Source organism: Ricinus communis, chromosome 3, assembly GCF_019578655.1.
Source record: "Ricinus communis isolate WT05 ecotype wild-type chromosome 3, ASM1957865v1, whole genome shotgun sequence".
Lineage (NCBI taxonomy): Eukaryota > Viridiplantae > Streptophyta > Magnoliopsida > Malpighiales > Euphorbiaceae > Ricinus > Ricinus communis.
The window spans coordinates 14,555,680-14,575,502 of record NC_063258.1 but is presented as its reverse complement, the minus strand read 5'-3'; the positions used below and the strand labels follow the sequence as shown (position 1 = coordinate 14,575,502).

The 19,823-nt window shown below is 39.9% G+C and overlaps 1 protein-coding gene and 1 non-coding gene across 2 annotated transcripts; one reads left to right on the top strand and one right to left on the bottom strand.

Moving 5' to 3' along the window:
* Nucleotides 1-1,894: 1,894 nt before the first annotated feature.
* On the top strand, nt 1,895-1,998 carry LOC125369608. The gene has a single exon (XR_007215285.1). It is a non-coding gene; the product is annotated as a small nucleolar RNA R71 (small nucleolar RNA).
* A 13,597-nt stretch (nt 1,999-15,595) lies between these two features.
* LOC125369552 (cytochrome c oxidase subunit 1-like) lies at nt 15,596-15,988 on the bottom strand. The gene has a single exon (XM_048372323.1). It carries the CDS (start codon nt 15,986-15,988, stop codon nt 15,596-15,598), a length of 393 nt encoding a protein of 130 aa, XP_048228280.1.
* Nucleotides 15,989-19,823: the final 3,835 nt, after the last annotated feature.

The following is a 19,823-nucleotide window of genomic DNA, read 5'->3' as shown; positions in this document are numbered from 1 at the left end:
CTAGGAAGGCATAAACCAAGTGGCTCAGTAACTCCTTCCGCCTAAGACTGGTGGGTCCTCGAATGAAGTCTTTACTTTCTACACCCCGACTGTCAAGAAAAGATAGGGATCAGTTGACAAGCTCGGCTTAATAAAGCAGTGAGTTGCTCCAACACTTGCTCGTTGGACAACTCCTCCTCATCCTTAGCTAATGCTACTTGCAAAGGGTCAGAACATAAAATTTCTTGCAAATGGGACTCAACCACATCATCAATCACATCAATAGAATATACAGTATCATCATAGTCCAGTGACTGTCTCATAGAAGTGGCTAGGTCAAAGGTAATGGTCTCATCATCAACTCTAAGCTTAAGCTTTCCATCGCTTACATCGATAACAGCCCTCGATGTAGCTAGGAAAGGCCTACCCAGGATAAGAGGCACAGTGCTTTCACCCTCCATATCCATTACTATAAAATCCACAGGAAAGATAAATTTATCTACCTTTACAAGTACATCTTCAACAATACGTCTAGGAATTTTAACAGTCCTATCTGCTAACTGAACACTCATCCTAGTAGGCTTAGGTTCATCCAACCCTATTTTGGCAAATAAACTAGTGGGCATTAAGTTAATGCTAGCTCCTAAATCAGCCAATGCACCACTAATTGATAAATCACCAATCGTACAAGGGATAGTAAACTCCCTGGATCTCGCCGCTTAAGTGGGCGTTTGTTCTAGAGAATAGTCCGAACACTCCTCATTAAGCACCACCCCGACCAAGATCCTCGAACTTCCTCTTGTTGCTCAAAATCTCCTTTAAAACTTGCATTTCTAAGACCGTGAAATTGCCAAAACAAAAGGTAAGTTAATTTTCACCGCTTAAATAAGTCAAGAAACTTACATCGATTGGTTGTCCACCTTATCCCGCCTCAACCTTGCAGGGATATGGAACCGGGTCGATGCTCATACAGGCACTTTTGCTCGCTTCTTTCTTTCTCTCATTCTCTACCACCTCAAGGTCTGGTCCTTCCTTAGCCCGGCTTGACCCGCACGATTGTATTATCCTTATCGGCCCAAAGGCAAAGAACCAGTCAATTTCTTACCGAACGCCTGTGTGATAGCCTCGCAATGCTCCCCTGCTTGACTTTGTAGTGGGAGCGATCCGAAGGTCTCTCCGAAAGCATGTTAGAAATTTGGCCAATTTGAGTCTCCAAGTTCTGAATCGAGGCCTGCTGATTCTTAACTACACTATCGGTCTGGAATCTCATTTCAGACGTCACAAACTTCATCATAAGCTCCTCTAAATTTGACTTCTTTTCTTGTGGAGGAGGAGCTTGTGCAGCCCAACCGGTTGTTGTATTCTTTTGTTGATGAAGTCTTTGAACACCTAGCCGGACCTTGGGCATTATTGTTCATCCAACTGAAATTGGGATCATTCGCCATCCAGGGTTGTATGTATTCTTTGTAAGGGTTATTCTGTCGCCGGGGCATTCCCGTATAATCAACCTGCTTCAACATCGGAAGACATAGCGAATTAGATGGAAAACTAGTAGAAGATGAAGCAAACATACCTCCCGCAGACAGCTTAATCGTAATGTGGGCCACCACAAAACTCACGATACCAACGTTATTTGCATGAACCCAAGCATCTGAGTTGGTCGATCTTCTTGGCTAGAAGCTCCTCTTGAGCTGCCAAGGCTACTGTAGAGTCCACTTGGTTGACCACTCCCTGTCTTCCTGGTCGGCTCCTAGAGGATTGCCACTGATAGTTGTTCATGGCCATTTCATCTATCAAGTTCTGAGCCTGCTCGGGCGTCTTACTGTTTAGCTCCCCACTTACTGCAGCATCCACCATCTGCCTCGTTGCAAGGTTCAACCCGCTGTAGAAGGTCTAAACCTGCATCCACACTAGCAATCCGTGATGTGGGCAGCATTTAAAAGATCTTTAAATCTCTCCCATGCATCGTACATGCTTTCATCATCAAACTGCACAAAAGAAGATGTCATTTCTAAGTTTAGCAGTTTTAGCGAGAGGAAAATACTTATATAAAAACTTTTCGGCCAACACCTTCCAGGTAGTGATCGTCTGTTGTGGAAGAGATTGCAGCCATCTCTTTGCTCTGCCCCTCAAGGAAAATGGAAACAATCTCAGCCGAATGGCATCATCGGTTGTTCCATTGGGATCCTCGCTGGGCAATCCTCCAAACTGCACGTTTTGTTGGATCATCTGGATAACATTGGCCTTTATCTCAAAATTGTTGGCCGCTATAGCAGGTCTGACTATACTCGTTTTCATCCCATTTAAAGAGGGTCGAGCAAACTCGTACATAGTCCTTTGATCATCATCGGCCTGGGGGTTGAGGTTTTCCATCGCGTCAGTTCCTTGAACTTGAACCGTAACTCTATCCTCCTCCTCAACTGCCTGCAAACGTCGTCTCAATAATCTGAGAGAGCGCTCCGGGTCAGATAAGGGTGCTATTGGATCAGGGTTAGAGCTCCTGGTCATATACTACTTGAAACCGACAACCAAAGAACCACCAATCAATCAAAAATAATATAATAATAAATAATAATAAAAATAAAGAATAAATGAATAAACAAACAATGACTAAATTAACACAAAAACAATTCACTCTAGTTCACTGCTATCGCTCCCCGCAATGTGGCCAAAAACTTGATGGGCTCTTTATGCAACCTACACCTAAGGCAGTGAACCTACCGATGCAGCCTAGCACTAGTGAGTATCAAGGTCGTATCCCTAGAGATCGGGTGAACCTAGAGTTACTAATGTTTGCTATGTTATCTAGTCTGAAATAGGGTGTGAAAGTTCTAACGTACCAGCTAATGATTATGAGTGCAAATAAGTAAATGAAGAACAACGAACAATCAAAAGACAATTGCAAAGAGAGAAACAAACCCAAAAGGGAGCCTAAGTGATGGAATTCTAAAGATGGATTTTATGGATTGCCGATATTGCTTATCCGTGCCTAAATCCTGAATTGAATCCTGGTTCCTCTCTCGAGCTTACCGAATTCCTAAACCTACACTAACCTAATGGAATCTCTTCCTATCGGATTGCTACAGATTAGCATTAAGTATGATTTAAAACTATTAAGAGTTATTAATTCTTAATCCGACGAGTAAATCAACCTTATCTCTAAGTGTTAACTACCAGTCCTTACTATTCAATGTCCAATTGTAACAAGCATTTCTCAATGTGAAGAAACAACCCAATAAACAATTAATTCAACGTCTCAAATTAACTGAATCAAACTTTTATTACTAAATAGCAAGAAGATTGCAAGAATAACAATTATAAAACTAACAATTAAGCATAATCCATCAACAAAGGTGAACCCTAATGGATTCAAAAGATCTAGCTACTCATGTTCATGGTTAAAGCAATTAGGGAACAAAATAAGGAAAAGAAAATTAAAGGCATGTACACCCTTCTCTTTCAAGCTGAATGAGAAACCCTAAATTTGCAAATTCAAAATCTCAAACCCTAGTTGCCTCTTGAATGCTCCCAAAGTTTGTCTTGATCTTCAATTTGATGTTGGAACAAGTGAAATCCCTCCTTCAATTGATGAATTTGATCTCTCAAGGTCTACAATTGAGGTATAGGAAACAATTGATTAAGTGTGTGTCTTGGAATTGAGTCCAAACTTCGTCTCCTTTTCCAAAAGAATTCAAAATTGCCTATATAGTTGATTCAGCATGGCCGAGTCCAGTCATGATGATTCAAAGACCACGAGTCCGTGCTATGCAACTGTGGAGTCCGTCAGGCCGACTCCTTCCAGGCCATGCCCAAGCCGGTGCTGAGCCACCACAAGCCGTACTGGAGGCCGTGGTGGCTTCGGAAGGCGTGCTGAAATGGCACAATTGGGGATAGCTTCTTGGCAATTCAGCACGGCCGAAGTCCAGGCCGTGCTCAACCCTCAGGGTGCTAGTCCTCACCCAATTTGATTGATTTTGGTCCATAATCACACGTATTTCCCTCAATTATTGATGATGTCCTTCGAAAGTGGCCTGAAACGAGAAAGGAAACAAAAGATAGGTGATTCTAGCATAAAACGGGATAATCATGCATAAAAATGTAAACAATCGGGCATGAAAACATGTGTATTATGATGCTTATCAGGCGCCAGCAAGGTTATGGTAGCTCATTCATCTATAAGGAGGGGACCAAGAAGTGGCACGACAAGCGGTTGAGAGGCTCTAAGGAGTTTCAAGTTGGAGACCAAGTTTTACTCTATAATTCACGTCTCCGTTTGTCCCCAAGGAAGCTCAGGAGTCATTGGTTAGGACCGTTCATGATCCAACTAGTGTTCCCATATGGCATAGTCGAGTTGCATCATCCGGAGAAGGGAAATTTCAAGGTGAATGGTCATCGCTTGAAGCATTATCATGGAGACTTGTTTGAGGTTGAGGAGTGGGTCAATATAGTTTTATTCCAGCGTGAGTGACCTTTTGTTTAAGTCCAACTACACGGCTCGGTCAAAAGAAGCGCTCTCAAGAGGCATTCTCGAGCTTATCCTTTGCATTTCTGAATTTTTTAGCATTTTATATTTTGGTTGACTTTGAACTTAAGTCTTCTCATTTTTTATGTTGTTTTTGGTTGAAATTTACTTGGTTGTATAGATTACTAGTTTATATAGGTGTTAGTGCACAAAACGGAGTGAAAGCACGTTTCTAGGTATCAACACGAGTTTGGCACGGTTTCAAACATGGCCCCTGTTTGATTGCCCAAGGCGTGTTGGTTGTGGAAAATGGAGCTACATAGTTCCTGAGAGTTACACGATTTCCAACATGGTCCATGTTAAAATTGTGTTCATTAGAAGGCATACACGGACATGGTCCAGACAACGAGCATGACCCATGTTGCGAACACAATCCACAACATGGGCGTGTCGGCGGAGAATGACTATATATACACAGAATCACATCACGGGCGTATCGAGACCGTTTCAAAATTTTTTCCAAATTCTCTAGTATTCTCTTTACTTGTGTATTTTTCTCGCATTTCGTCATCAATAAAGTAAGTTTTCTTCTTCATTATCTAATTTCTTTTGATTTGCAATTTTTAGTTTTTAATTCTCTGCTTGTTTATTTAATATTTTTGTTAGTCCATTCTCATTATCTTTTTTGATAATTTTGCTATTTTATTTTTCACTTGTTTCTACTGTTATTATCATTAAAATTATCGTAAATTAATTGCATTTTTAATTAGTTTTTTATTTTCATGTAATTTTACTTTTTGTTGTTTAGCTTAGTTATTTAATTTCCAATTTTTATGTATACTCTATATTTTCGTTGTTTTATTTGGTTTAAGTTGTTAGATTAATTTCAGTTTTTTAGTTTTGCAAGTTAATTATGCGTTCTTTTAATCTGCCCTACATTGCTGAATTTTGAAATTTTGGTTATTGTTGCTTATTAATTTATATGGGATTACCATTAGGCATTATTTTGTTGAATTTTCTATTTCATGCTAGAATGCCATTGGTATTGTTTCTCTGCAGGAATTTGAGGTTTGAGCCATTTGCTAATGTCTCAAATTTTCTATGTTTCCATTTTCAGCCGTTATGCTACTGAAATTTCGGCTATTTTTGTGATGTTCGAATTGTTTAGCTGCTATGTATGCATTTTTTTAATTCTTTTGTCACTGACTAATATCTTTTCAGGTACAAGGTTAGAGCGTACCAGACAGCAGCCTCCACGATAGACTCAATACAAGAGACGTTGCACAGATACAGATGCCTCTTCTTCTAAGCAAGAGTGGTCCAAAGACCAAAGATACTGCAGAGTCACCTGCACCTTAAAGACCCTTATGTCACGTGAGTTTTGTTTTATCTCCAAAACTTTGCCCACGTGCGGCCTAGCTTGCTTGATTTCCCCGAAAGTTAAGATAGCTAGTCAGCCTACCCTTGATTGCCAAACCCGGCAGAATAATAGCAAATACGCTAGCGGAAGTAAATTCACGAAAGTGGCACAAAGAGACGCAAGAGTTGTGGAAGTGTATACTTGTATTGATTAATTCGCACTAAAGCTACTTACAATGAGCACACTTTCTCTCTCTACAAGCTCTCTTCTTTCATATATCACACACACCTTAACATGTATTAATTTACATAACTATTCCTACAATTATCTCTACATAGAGCATCTCTCTTTGCTCTATGTAGAGCAACACTCTTTCCTTCTATAGGGCTACATTTTGGCACACCTTGTGCCCACACACTCTTCTTTTATTACTGCCCTTGTTCCCTTTAATGGACTCTCACTCTCAAGCCCTCTTTCTCTCTTTTCTCTCTCTCCCTTCCTCTCTCTTCCTCTTTTTCTTCCTCCCTTCTCAAATGGCCGTGCTCAAGGCCGTGTTAGGAACACGGTCTGGGGTAATTAGCCGTGTTACCTACTGTGGCCGTGTTCCCGAAGCTTCTAGGCCTTTCGCATTTGTATCCAACCAACACGGGCGTGTCCTTGGGCGTGTTGGTAAACACGGGCAGGGGTTGAAACAAAACGGGCGTGTTCGTGGGCGTGTTGGTCAACACGGGCAGTGTTGAAACCAACACGGCCGTATCCGTCCATACGGGCATTCGTTGGGCAGTTTTTTGGCGCATCGGTAGCCTTCCTTGCCTGGTTGCGAGGCGGGCACGTGACACTTAGCACTACCACCAGCTCCCGTGTGACACCGACTTTTAACTTTTTAGTCTGTAGACCACGAGCAGCACTTCGATGGCAGTAAGTAGGGACTGGACGTTGTATTGACTTCATCACACTAGAGAGGGTCGGACTAGCCTCGAAGGTCAAAGAGCTCTTTGAGACCCTACCTTACGTTCCCTTCTTCGACATCATTGAGCCTATGTACCGGGAGCTCACTATAGAGTTCTACAACAGATCACTGATTGGCATCAGCCAGATGCCATTTCTTTCAGGCTGGGGGACAATCAGTTTTTTATGAGGGTGCCTTAGTTTGGGATGCACTTGGGGCTATGGACTCATGAGGAGATCACCAGAGAGGCTTACCATGGATGGCTATATACTCACCCCATCCCTTGTAAGAGGATAGGGGATAAGATTGTAACCAATACAGAGCATTACTATCCGAGCCGCTCGAACGTGTCACTCATTCTAGACCGACTCTGATATCTATATTCACTTATGGTATACACCATTACAGGTAGAGGGGAGAGCTTTGGGATAGTGACACAGACCAAGGTCTTCATCCTTTGGGCACTACACCAGCGCAAGAAGCTAGAACTTGGCTATCTCCTAGCCAGTCAGATTAGGAGCTTTGTGAGGGAGTCTAAGAAGATACATCTCTATCTTACCCCTACATCACACGGTTAGCTAGAAGGTTAGATGTTCTGGATCGCTGTTTGGGTAAGCTGACCCAGATAGGGGACATGTTACCAGTGGGAGTCCGCTAGATGATTAACATGCGGATGGTGACAACTTTTCAAGGGCGCCATGGCATAAAGTACAGATTGGTTAGCCGGATCTTATGGGAGGCTAGGGAGGCCAGAGCTAGAGCACCACATGACCTAGCTGTAGATGTATCAGAGCTCAGACCACGCAACATACCTGAGCCGGTGCATGCTTTCGCCCCCTCTCCTGTTGCTTCATCTTCATACACTGCTAGCACTTCCAGTGCTTAGATAGGTGCTCTTGTAGATCACTTAGACAGGATTTCAAACCTTCAACAACAACACTTTACTGAGTTCAGGTAGTTCTGGCAGGAGACCAGAGTGCAACTCTGGTGTTTTAACGACGTACTGCAGTAGCTTTTGGAGGGCCTCGAGAGCGATTACAGGCCGATTAGATGGCGTACCCGTTGGATGGCCGACCACGGGGATGATAGAGTGCAGCAATTCTTTGATGACATAGGTGATATTAACCTGGATCTCAATGGTTGTTTCCCAGATGCGACCTAGCCTCCACCAGCTTCACCTGCCACTCAGGACCATCTACCGACTATAAGCACAGCTCCTGCTCAGCACCCTCCACCGACTATTAGCACAACTCCTACCAAGGGCACACCAATTTTCACTCCACCAGCCTTGGCAGATTATCAGGGTAGTCTCCACTAGATTTTCTTCAATTTTCTACGTGTATTTACTTTATTTTTCTTATATTTTATGTACTTGGATATTATTGCTTTTTCTTCTCTTATTTGTACTTCCCATGCGAGGTACCTACTTCGTTTTACACTGAGGACAATGTGTTCTTTAAGTGTGGGGTGTGTAAATTGTATGTTCCTTTCTCTTTCTTGTGACTTTTGGATGTGTTTGAAATGGCTATCCCTGATCATGTATATTGTTAGGATGCTAGGATACTATGTTTTTATGCACTTGAGTTATGCTATTTTTGAGGTGATTGACAATTTGAATTATAGAATTGTAGTTACTTTTCTTTATTGTTCATTGTCCTTGGAAAATAATTAATGGTGTTTAATACATCAACTCTACCGAGGTTACTTAAATTTTTCTCGAGCTGTCAAATTTTAACTTAGAATTTTGTTTATGTCATATGCATGTATTTCTTAAGTGATGACTCAATTAATGATGTTAAGAACCAATTACAATTAATGCCACACATCAAATGTGAGATTTTGAGCCATTTTGAGCATTCATTATACATATGCTCTTTATATTTCTTGTTTGAGTGTGCATTATACATGGCTTTACTTCTACAACTTGCTCTGTAATGCTTGTTCAGGTTACATGAATTCGTGAATACCATGAGATGATTTGGGCAACTTAGGATTCACCACACTTGGCCAAAAGCCTACCCTTTGTGTTTCCATTAGTTAGCCATGTTTGTGCCTTTACCCCTTTCTTCATTTTTACACCATTTCACACTTTACATTTTAACCTTTTTGTTTCATCTTTCTTTTATCTTTAGGCTGAAATTTTTATGATTTGCTCACTCTTATTTGGGATTAAAATGCCATTTCCTATGTTGGTAAATTACCTAAGTCCTTTTGATATCTAAAGATGCTCCCTCCAATCCAAACTTTATTTTTGCTCTTTACTTTATTCAGTTGTATGCAGCAGTTCTCTTCTAAGCTGCTAGTCCAATTTTGTTGAAAAAAAAACAAAACTAAACAACAAAATTCTTTATTTATTTATCTCTTTATTGGATTTATAGTATTTTCAAGCATTATTCTATAAATTGAGGATTTAGTGAATATCTTTTCTTTATATTTTTGGGCATTTAATCCTTTGAGCATACATTGTTGTTTATTGCAAGGATTTCTAGTATTTTCACACTTCTCTCCCAAAATTTCCATACCTTTACCTTAGCCCCATTACAACCCTTGTAAAGACCCTTTGATTTTGGTATTTTCATTTGTTTGCAATAGCTGAGATATGATTTATGAGCAAGCTTATGGTAAGCGGGTTCTGTGCATTTGCTTTGATGGATTTTTTTTTCACCTTTTACACACTTTGAGTGACTTGGATGAGCCCTGTGAGGCATTGGTTTTTGATGTTTGTGATTGAGTTGTTGTTTAAGTTATTCATGCATTGATACTATCTCCATTCTCTATTAATAATTTTCAATTTGTCTTATGATTGAGTTTCCTTTAAGATCTGTTGAATGCTATTTGTTGTGGCCTAGGGGCATGAACTTTGAGGTCTTGTTGACTGCATTTTTATGAGTTGAGTTGTTGATTGCTTAAGGACAAGCAAAAGCTTAAGTATAGGGTGATTTGATGTGCATAGTTTCACACATGTTTGCTTGCATATTATTGTGCATTTTCTTAGCATGCATTGGGTTTTATTCCAAAATCACCCATATTTTGTATCCTTTTGTATTCTAGGAGATTTTATAGATCCATCATCAGTGCTCGAGCAATCTTTTATCAATTCTGGGTGAAAACGAACATAATCAGAAGCATCTGACCTTGGGTTGAGTTCCCGTTCAGAAATTCCGAGGCCGTGTAGCTTAAGCACTTTGAAGCGACACGGTTCTTGAGAACATGCCTAGAGAATGGCCCGTGTTCAACACGGGCTGGAATACACCCTTGCTAGATTCAGCTCATTTAGTCATTGAGAGACCAAAATGGCCTGGACATAGCCCGTGTTGGCGCATAGTATAAAATTGAATGAGCCAATAAAGAGAAAAGGTTTCACGATTTTGACTCTTCATCTTCCTTTGTAATTTCTCTAGACGCGTGAATAATATGACTAGAAGTGGAAGATACTACCAACAACCAGAGACGAAACTTATTAAAGAAATGGGAAAAGAATAGAAAGGAGAGAAACTAAATGAAAAGTCGGACGAAAAAGAAGATATGATCCTAGAACAACTTAGGAAGGCACGGACTAATGCAAGTATTTGGGATTTACTTATGCATTAGCAGACCTATATAAAAGCTTTGGTGGAGGCACTTTCTAAGATGACAATTTCGATGACCACCAGTCTTGAACAAATGATTTGCATCATGACTGAGAAAGAGAAGGAGCAAATGTCTTTACTTTGGTAAGCATACATACCTAGCTCAGCCATTAGAGTTAGAGTCCATTCACGGCTAACTTACCACCAACGAAGAATTCCTCATATCTAAGGATGAAATCTCAGTCCCATAGAGCGGGATCCGCGGATCCTTCTTGAACCCCAAACCATTTCCTCACTCTTTTGAGTGCACTTCCTTAGAGGAGTTGCAATTGGAAGAGAATTCTAAATGTTCAGGTGGCACAACCAAAACTCCAACGTTCTCTACTTCCCCCTCCTTTGCTGCTTAGACCTTGGCCACTTATTAATGGCCTATACTCCTTATCTTATCTCTACTGACACAACACTTTCTATGTTATATACTATAAACTTTCATTTGAAATGACTACGGTTCTAACATAACAGTAGAAATATTCTTCTATCTATATGAAAATGATTTTTCACTTTAAGTAATCTGGCACATGCCCTAAACACGTAAGAAATTCCCGTTCGTACGATTTTATAAACGCAAGAAAAAAAATAACATAAGTATAATCCACAAGCTTCTCTCCACCGCTAGGCATAGAACTTGATAAGTTGACTACCGCCAAGCAATAGGTTAAAAGGTCGATCGACGATGATCTCATAGTTTACCAACAATAGTTTTATTTAATGCATGCTTTCACAAGTCAGTGGAATCCTATCTTTTATTGCTTGATGTTTCGTCAGCGGCATTTCAATGCTCAAAGAACCTTTCTTAAGTGGTAATTCATGCATTACTTACTTAGACAAGACAAAGACAACAAGGATAAATGAAAGCTCTCTGCCTATTAATACCTCTCCTTACTTGTAGATTAATCTTATCTCTTTCTAGTTAAACTCACCCACCGCCCTTCAAGACAGTAATTGGTTACCTACTTTTGAGGAAACGATCTAGGACTGTTCTAAGTTTGGCGCATCTATCCCTTTGAAGATTTCCTTGGCTGTAAAGTTATTAGACTAGTGTTTTCATATGAAGAAAGTGCAGCCCTTGGATTACCTCTAGAAACCTGTTGCTGCCAACACTATGAAAATACCCTACTAGTTAGGCAGTCGAGTTGGCCCTAATACTTAGTCTCTATTGAAGGAGAGGAAGCTGGTTTAAAGGCCTTCCCGAAGCAAGTGAAGTGTCTCCCATTCTTAGTTGAGTTGCCTTACTGTCTCACTTTTGTTGGTGGAAATAGCCGCACCCCCAATCTGTCTAAGAGATAAGCTTTGAGGCAAATTGTATAAGTATAAGTACCTTATAAGAGCTCGCATTCCCTCGAGAATAACATAAATGTGTTATTAGCATTTTTAAGAAGAAGGTTTGGCAAGTAGACGAGGAATTTCTTACAGTAAGATAGAAAGCAGGCTAGTCTATGAAAATGCCTAGGACCATGTCGTTTGGAAAAAGTAAGACTTTTCAAGGTAGAAGGCCTTTCCTTGAAAGTGAGAAGGACTCCGCTTACTCACTGGGTTTACAACGGCAGCACGGCTACCCTTGAAGGAAAGAAAAAATTATTCTACACAGACGAGGAGATGTACTAAATAGCACTTATAGTGGATTTTCGATAAATGAAAATATCGTAGTATAGTTGGAGACAATAACGTATCTGTGACATGAATTGCATTGTGCTCATCAAAGTGTAGGCTGCACCATGCTGAATGAAAAAAATCATTCCCATTGAATCTGTGAGGAAAGCCCTCACCTTCTATCTTCAAACAACTATTTTAGAAAGTGTCTTCGGGATACGCGAGTGGCGGTGTGTCTTTAAAAAAAGAGAAAGAATGAATTTCGCATGAAAAAAGAAGTCTCACTCCTTCACCTTATCCATAACTTATGTCAATTGATTCAGGATCAAATTCATCCGGAGCCTCCCCTTGCCCCACAACAAGTCGAAAACCCTCTATATCTATAGGAGAAGGAAGTTGATGCGGTTAAAGCCGGTATCAATGAGAATCTAAAACAGCTTATAGACACGCACAATTTGAATCTCCCACCTGATTGGACAAACAAGCACTTTTTTTAGACTCGGACTTTAGTTGAGTCGAAGTTTATGAGGAGCGGAGCCACTCGAGTATAAAGGAGAGGAGTAGAATCCCACGAAGTGGTGAAGTTAGAATGGGGAGCTCCCCAAGTACATAAGTTGATTGAATGGGACAGTCATCAAACAAACAAGCAATGTCGATCATATCATCAATAAGCCAGTTAGGAGGAACATAAATGAGACTCTCATCGTCCTGAAGAGCCATTTTAAGTTTAAGAAATTCGGCTACATAATAGTGGATCAGAGAAGAGAAGTAGGGTTCGTTCTTTCCCTTCATTTGGATGTTCAAATCGGGATTTCATAAACCAAGGGCTAGATAAATTGAACCCCCATCCTACTATCGGAGCTTTTGGTGTTGCTAGAAAGTGTTCAACCGGCCAATCTACTGAATCAACAGAGTCGACTAAATCGAGATCATAATCTGAATCATCGAGATCTTCATCCGTATCACGATAATAAAAATAGAATTACTATCCATGAAGATCATACCCAACCCCTTAGATAAGAGCAACTATCTACTTTATGATGCCATAAACCTTAGGTGGCTACTTATGCCCGTATGTGACTACCCAGGAAGACTACCTTTAATGATAGATACTGTTGATCCAGACACCGTTAAAGCGAGCAGTAGGTTGAAGAGACCCAAATTTTGAGTCATAGCCCTAAAACACATTGAAACATTAATCCAATAGCATGAGGAACATTTCCCAAGAGTAGTAGTCATTGAAGCGGCATCTGCAGGAAAGGTAGTTGACTTCATTGACCCTGATTGGAGCAAACACGCAATACACATGGAGGTGGGAACTGCAATATAGTATATATACGTCAAGGTCGACCAACTTCTAAAAAAATGGAAGATTAAGTTGACTCCATTGATGCATTAATGGCCCATTTTAAAAGATAAAAGCACTATCTAGCCCATATATGAATACAAAACCACTTTGAATAGATATAGATTGCAATTGAGAATTAGTTTCCCTTTAGACGGATCCAGTTACCATTCAGGAGCCAAAGCTTGACTAATAATGACTACCCACTTGAGACAGCAAAAATCCTTGAATCTCAATTTCAGTTCTGTAAAGGAGTAAATATCCAGATTCATAGCCCATTGAATACCCAGTTCCCCCAGCGAAAGGGGTATAACCACTTGATCTAGGTTTTTTTTATTGATTCGGTCCCATAAGCAACAGTAGTGTTGGCGGTAGAGCTATAAAAAGAAGTCGCGGGAAGTAAAGGCACAAATAAATAGCTACATGGATCAAATAGAAGCTTTAAGAGATATATATGGGGCCATCCACGAAAGATGGAAGCGGGAAAGACGGGAGCAAAAACGAGGTAGCTTATGCTTATTTCCATCCTCACTATCTGGTTTATAGTCGAATCTGGAGAATATGAACTTATCACATTCTTCTTTTTGGTACCTTGTTATGAGCCGCTCTGGTGCTCAATCTCGAGTCTTAAGTGTTGGGCGGATCATGATAAAGAAGGTTCGGTGCTTATCTAATTCCCAATCGAAAAGTCATCTACTTGCAAAGTAGATAGGGTGATCAAGCGGCCGTTCCTGTGCCAACATACATCCAATGGCATAGAGTGGAGATGAGGGGCACATAAAAGGAGGTAGACTTTCGGCGTCACCTTGAGGGAAGCCCACCAAAGCTAGATTTAGGGCAGGGTGGAGAAATGTAGAAATGAGTTCATGCCATGATGATCTATATGGAAGGGAAGTTTTGTTGATTCATTCCTATTGAGAATGAAGAAGAAGAGAGATCTTGTTTTGAATAGGAGAATTTGGTCACATAGATCTTCTATTTTTTTGGCATTCGTTAATTGCTTTATACGAATTTACAATGGAAAATCCATTGTTAAGATCACTGAAGGATCAACAATTTTGAGAGTATGCTTTTACATGGACTTTCAAGAATAAATATTGGACTGGGAAGAAAAAGGAAAGAAGTCAGTCTAAGTGCATATGGCACGAAAAGGAAATCCAATTTCGATCAAACTTGATCTAAACCGTAGTTCAGATTCAAGTCGATTCAGTGAGGGCGATCGCGAAAGTCACCGAAAATGGGTCAGTCTTTTCCTTTGTCCTATATTAAAAAAAATGTGGGAGGATGTTGCAGATGTCCGCGACGGACACAGCTTCTTCTAACACTATAAGACCACAAGAATATACCCGACACTAGAGCATGTCGTGAAAGAAGGACACTGGTCGGGCGTGCTTCGACTGTGTCTCTGGGGCACAGTTGAATGTAGATATCATAAACGCGAGGTGCAGGTTATCAGGCTGAGAAACCTGGGCAACCACCCCCTATTTTCCGATCGCTAGCGCATCTAGGGTCCCGACGCCCAGCTCAATTGGAAAGGCCTAGCTTGATCTGAGAAGTGCTAATTTGGTCCGGATATACTTCATTCAAGAATGCCGCCCCCAATAAGAAAACAAGTGTTAAGCTTCAAATTAGTGAATAAACCAAAATAAAAGAAGAGAAGTGTCTCGTATGGCGCCTAAAGCGCACTATCCTCTGCTTCAACAAATGAGATTTTTCAGTGGAACTGGTGAACCACACAAGCTGGTTAGATGCATGGGACACATGGCTCATAATACCTTCTAGCGCGGCTATGCAATGGAAGGGAAGGAGCTTAAATCGACCCCTTTCTTTTTTTTAAATAAAAAAAGTAGTACAATTCTCAGACGAGAATAAGCAACCACCGGCCGACGCATCCCTGACTTGATTAAGACTGAAAACCTATCTAAAATGGAGCGTAGTTTAAGAAGCTGTCAAACAAATGATAAAATGGAAAAACAAATGAAGAATAACCCACTAGTACGGAAGAGATATGGATGGAGTCTCGCTCAATACAGAGAGTTGTAGATTCGTAGAAAAGTAGAAGAGCCTTGACTTTCTATTATATTAGTAAAGCGCTAATGTTGCAATATTTCTAAGCGAGAAACTTAACTTTGAGAAAGAAGGTGTTTCTTGCCATTTTATTAGTAAGTAAGTTTGTTTTATATCATATCAATAAAGGCGAAAGGTTCCTTTTCAAATAAACTAATTTTTTAATATAAGGCACGTTAGCGCTTTCGTTTTTAATAAGTATATTTAGGCTTTACTAAAGGGCTTTTTTCTTAGGGGGCACAGCCCTATACAAAGTGACAACAGACCCCACAAATAGGGGTGATCTATGCATAGTCATTCCAGGTCCATGCATGTTGGAGAAAGTTGTTATAAAATTGATAGAATCTAAAATGGATGAAACACCATATAGATGAACACTAGAAATTACTGAATCAACTGCTCCTCTAGAATGGCTGGTAATACCACTTAAGGGTGGATAGACCGTCCACCCAGTGCCACTACCCACTTCCACTAAGGCTGAGCTTAATAGGTGTAAGAGACTTGGTGGCAACAACCAGTAGAATGAAATATTATTTAATCGTGGAAATTCCATGTCAAGTGCACTTATCAGAATCGAAATAGACCAATTACCAAATCCACTTATCATTGTTGGCATAACCATAAAAGAGATCATTAAAAAGCATGAGCTGTTATTAAAACATTATAAAGTTGATGATTCCCATAAAGAATTTGATCGCCGCTTCGTTGATATGCATAGTTCTATACATGTTTGCATGCATATTATTATGCATTTTCTTAGCATTTAATGTGTTTTTGTTCTAAGATCACTCGTGTTTTGTGTCCTTTCATATTTTAGGAGATTTTATAGGTCCATCATCAGTGTTAAAGCAATTTTAGATCAATTTCGGGCACAAATAGACCAAATCAGAAGCATTTGACCTTGGGTTGACTTTTGGGAATCAACATGTGCAGTTGTTTAAATATATCCATAGTATAAATTCAACGAACCAAAATGAGTTCCGGATCGGCGATTTTGACTCTTCATCTTCCATTGTAATTTTACTATACGTGTTTTAGGCATTTCAGGGCGGCTTCCATGAGACTGATTCCACCTTAGAACATCAGATTCGTGATTCTAGGTTTTGGATTGAAGCTTGAAGAATGAGGAGGAGTTTTGGAGCAAATCAAGAAGCAATTATGAAGATCGACTACAGTGTAGATCAAGGCTTTGAGCTATTCATCCAATTCTAGGATAAAGGTGTATATGTTTCAATTTCTTTATTCTTTCATTGTAGTTGAATTCCTATTTGCTTTAGACATGAACTGTGTAGCTAGATTGGTTGAACCCATAGGGGTTCCTTGCTACGTTGGCTTTGTACTGAATTATTAAGATTGGTTGAGTGTCCTTTCTTATATTCGTTTTGCAATTAATAATATAAATCTAGTTGTCGTTATATTGATTGTATTGATTACTATTCATAGAACTCTTTTAGCAATTGAGAAATTCTAATAAAGTTTGGAAATTTAATTGCAAGAACAGGTTAATTTCCCTTTAGAGGTAAGGTTAATTAATTTATCGGATTAAGAATTAACCAAGTTTAATAAAGGTGGATTAAAGCTTAAGGCTTACATAATAATCAATCGTTATAAAGAGATTCTAACTTTAAGGCACCAAAGATAAAAAAACTAGAGTCTCTATATCCTTGTGATTAGTGGAGAACAACCATCGGACTAGATTTTTCATAAGAAATAACCATTCTAGAACAATCATTTGATCTACTTCATTTTCTGATAGCTCTGCGCCACCTCCAAAAAAAAGAGAGACTAATTCTTGCTCTCTAGAAGACAGAAATCACCGGTTGGGTTGCTCCAACCAAGAAAAACATAGGAGTCTTTGGGCATTGCTTGGGCCGAGTAGGACTAGCTACCTAGAAAGATCCCTCACTGCACACTTTCTATATATCTATCGTTATTATCGGCTGGAAGCTATCGGAGATAGAGCAATGGGAGGTTGAGTCAAAAGCATTTACCAAGCACTCAATTCAATGATTAAGCAAACAAATAAGCAAGATGAATCTCTTTCTCTTTTTATAATAGTTAATTACGAAATCAAGACTCAAGTACATAGAGGCAGGCGATGACCTTTAGTAAGAAAAAATAAAAAAAATATATTCATAAAGCACTTTTTCTCCCCTAGTGTGGTTAGTCTGTTTTGCTGCTCTTCAAGAGTTAGAAAAGGGCTTAAACCATCTGCAGACTAACTTCGCGGGACCATTTGGTTCACACTAGAGAACTCGTCTATCGGGCTAGGCTCTTTGTGCGGAGGATTCTCATCAACTATCTCTTATTATAAGAGCAAGAAAAATACTTTTCTTTATATGCACAATTATCAGTCAATAGTATGTTATTGTCAAAGAATAGTATGTTAAATCAGAGAGTGGTATTAGGTAAGAAGGAAGTAGTGCTTTCTTCTTTTAGGAGCATAGTCTTTATTTGCCGAGAAAAACTTCAAAATTGAAGGAAAAGAGGGAGAGCATATCGGCCTATACGTGCAAAGAGAGAGGAGAGCAAAAAACTTTCTACGTGTGATATGGCGTGGCTTATATAAACACTGAGGCTAGCAAGCCCGTGTTCCAGGGCCGTGTTGACCGCTCCCAACATGTGTTAGTCGCGAAAAATGTGCTGAAGCCCATTTTTACTGTCAACACGGTTTGGGTGCCTAGAACACGGCGGTGTTGCTTGATACAGACGTGTTCACAGCTCGTGTAACTCTTCGAAGACATGCTAAGTTCCCATTTCAGCTCAACACAGTTTATATGTCCTCAACACGGTGTGTTATCTGACACGGTCGTGTCCACAAACTGTATTACTCTCGGAAGACGTGCTGAATTCCTATTTCAGCTCGACACAGTTTATATGTCCTCAACACGGGCGTGTTACCTGTCATGGTCATGTCCACAAACCGTGTTACTCTCGAAAGACATGCTGAAATTACATGTTTCTCTCAACACGGTTTGCTTGTTGCCCACAACACATCCGTGTTGACCAGCACGGGTATGCTCACGGGGCATGCTAAGCCGCCAAGACCGTGCTGAAACTCAGAATTCATTTTACGCACTTTTTCATGCTTAATTTTTTGTAATTTTCAACAGTGAAACATTCAAGTTACCTTCCACGTATCCCTAAATACTTAAATGGCATATAAAACTTATAAAAAAATTAAAGAAAATGAAGACTAAACTAGAGAAAATAATGTTTCAAAACCAAAGATCAAAATGTTTAAAAACATAAAATAAAAGTTTGGTGCCTTCCAAAAGCGCTTCTTTTACCCGAGTCATTTAGTTGGATTCATAATACTTGAGCTACTCTTGTTGATGCAATACAAGGTTGACTCGCTCCTTAAGCTCTAATGAGTCACCATAGTAATGCTTCAACCTATGCCTATTGACCTTGAAGTTTCCCTTCTCTAGAAGGTGAAATTCCACTGTGCCATACGAGAAAACTTGTTGGACGGTGAACGGTCCTGACCAATGGCTCTTTAGCTTCCCAAGAAAGAGCCAGAGTCGTGAGTTATAAATAACACATTATCCCCAACTTGGAACTCCTTGGTGCTCTTTAGTCTCTTGTAATGCCACTTCTTAGTATGCTCCTTATAGATTAAGGAGTTGCCATATGCTTGGTTATGCCACTCTTCCAACTCATTAAGTTGTCACTGTCTATTTTTACCTGATCTTTGGCTTGCATCAAATTTGCAAGTTTTCAAAGCCCACAATGCTATATGCTCAAGTTCAACAGGAAAATGGCATGCTTTCCCATAAACTAGCCTATATAATGTAAAACCAGTTGAAGTACGAAGGCCGTCCTAAATGCCCACAAGGCATCATCTAGCTTCTTCGCCCAGTCCTTCCTACTCACTCCTATAGTTTTTACTCTAAAACTCATTTCAAACCCTTATTAGTAACCTCCACTTGCCCACTGGTTTATGGGTGATAGGGTGTAGAAAATGTGTGATACACTATAGCATTTAAGCATCTTTTCTAATTGGGCATTATAGAAATGAGAACCCCTATCACTAATAAGAGCTACCCACTTAGAAAAGTACTCAACGACAACCAAGATGTATTTATTACTATAGGAAGAAGAGAAAGGTCCTATGAAATCGATTCCCCAAACATAAAAAATCTCAATAACTTGAATGCTCGTTTGGGGCATCTCATCACGAACAGAGATGTTACCTAATCTTTGGCATGCATCCCAAACCTGAACAAATGCTTTAGCATTCCTAAAGATCGTCGGTGAGTAGAATCTAGAGTCTAGCACCTTCCTACCTGTGTGATTTGCAGCTTGATGACCTCCCGTTGGTCCTTCATGGCAATGCCTCAAGATCTGGAGGATCTTCTCCCCATGTACACATCACAAAATAACATGATTTGCACAAACTCTAAACAAGAAAGGGTCCTCCCAAATGTAGTATTTCAATT

What these genes read in the sequence shown, in the direction of transcription:
- LOC125369552 (XM_048372323.1), bottom strand. Translation starts at nt 15,988, where the DNA reads ATGATAAGTGGATTTGGTAATTGGTCTATTTCGATTCTGATAAGTGCA.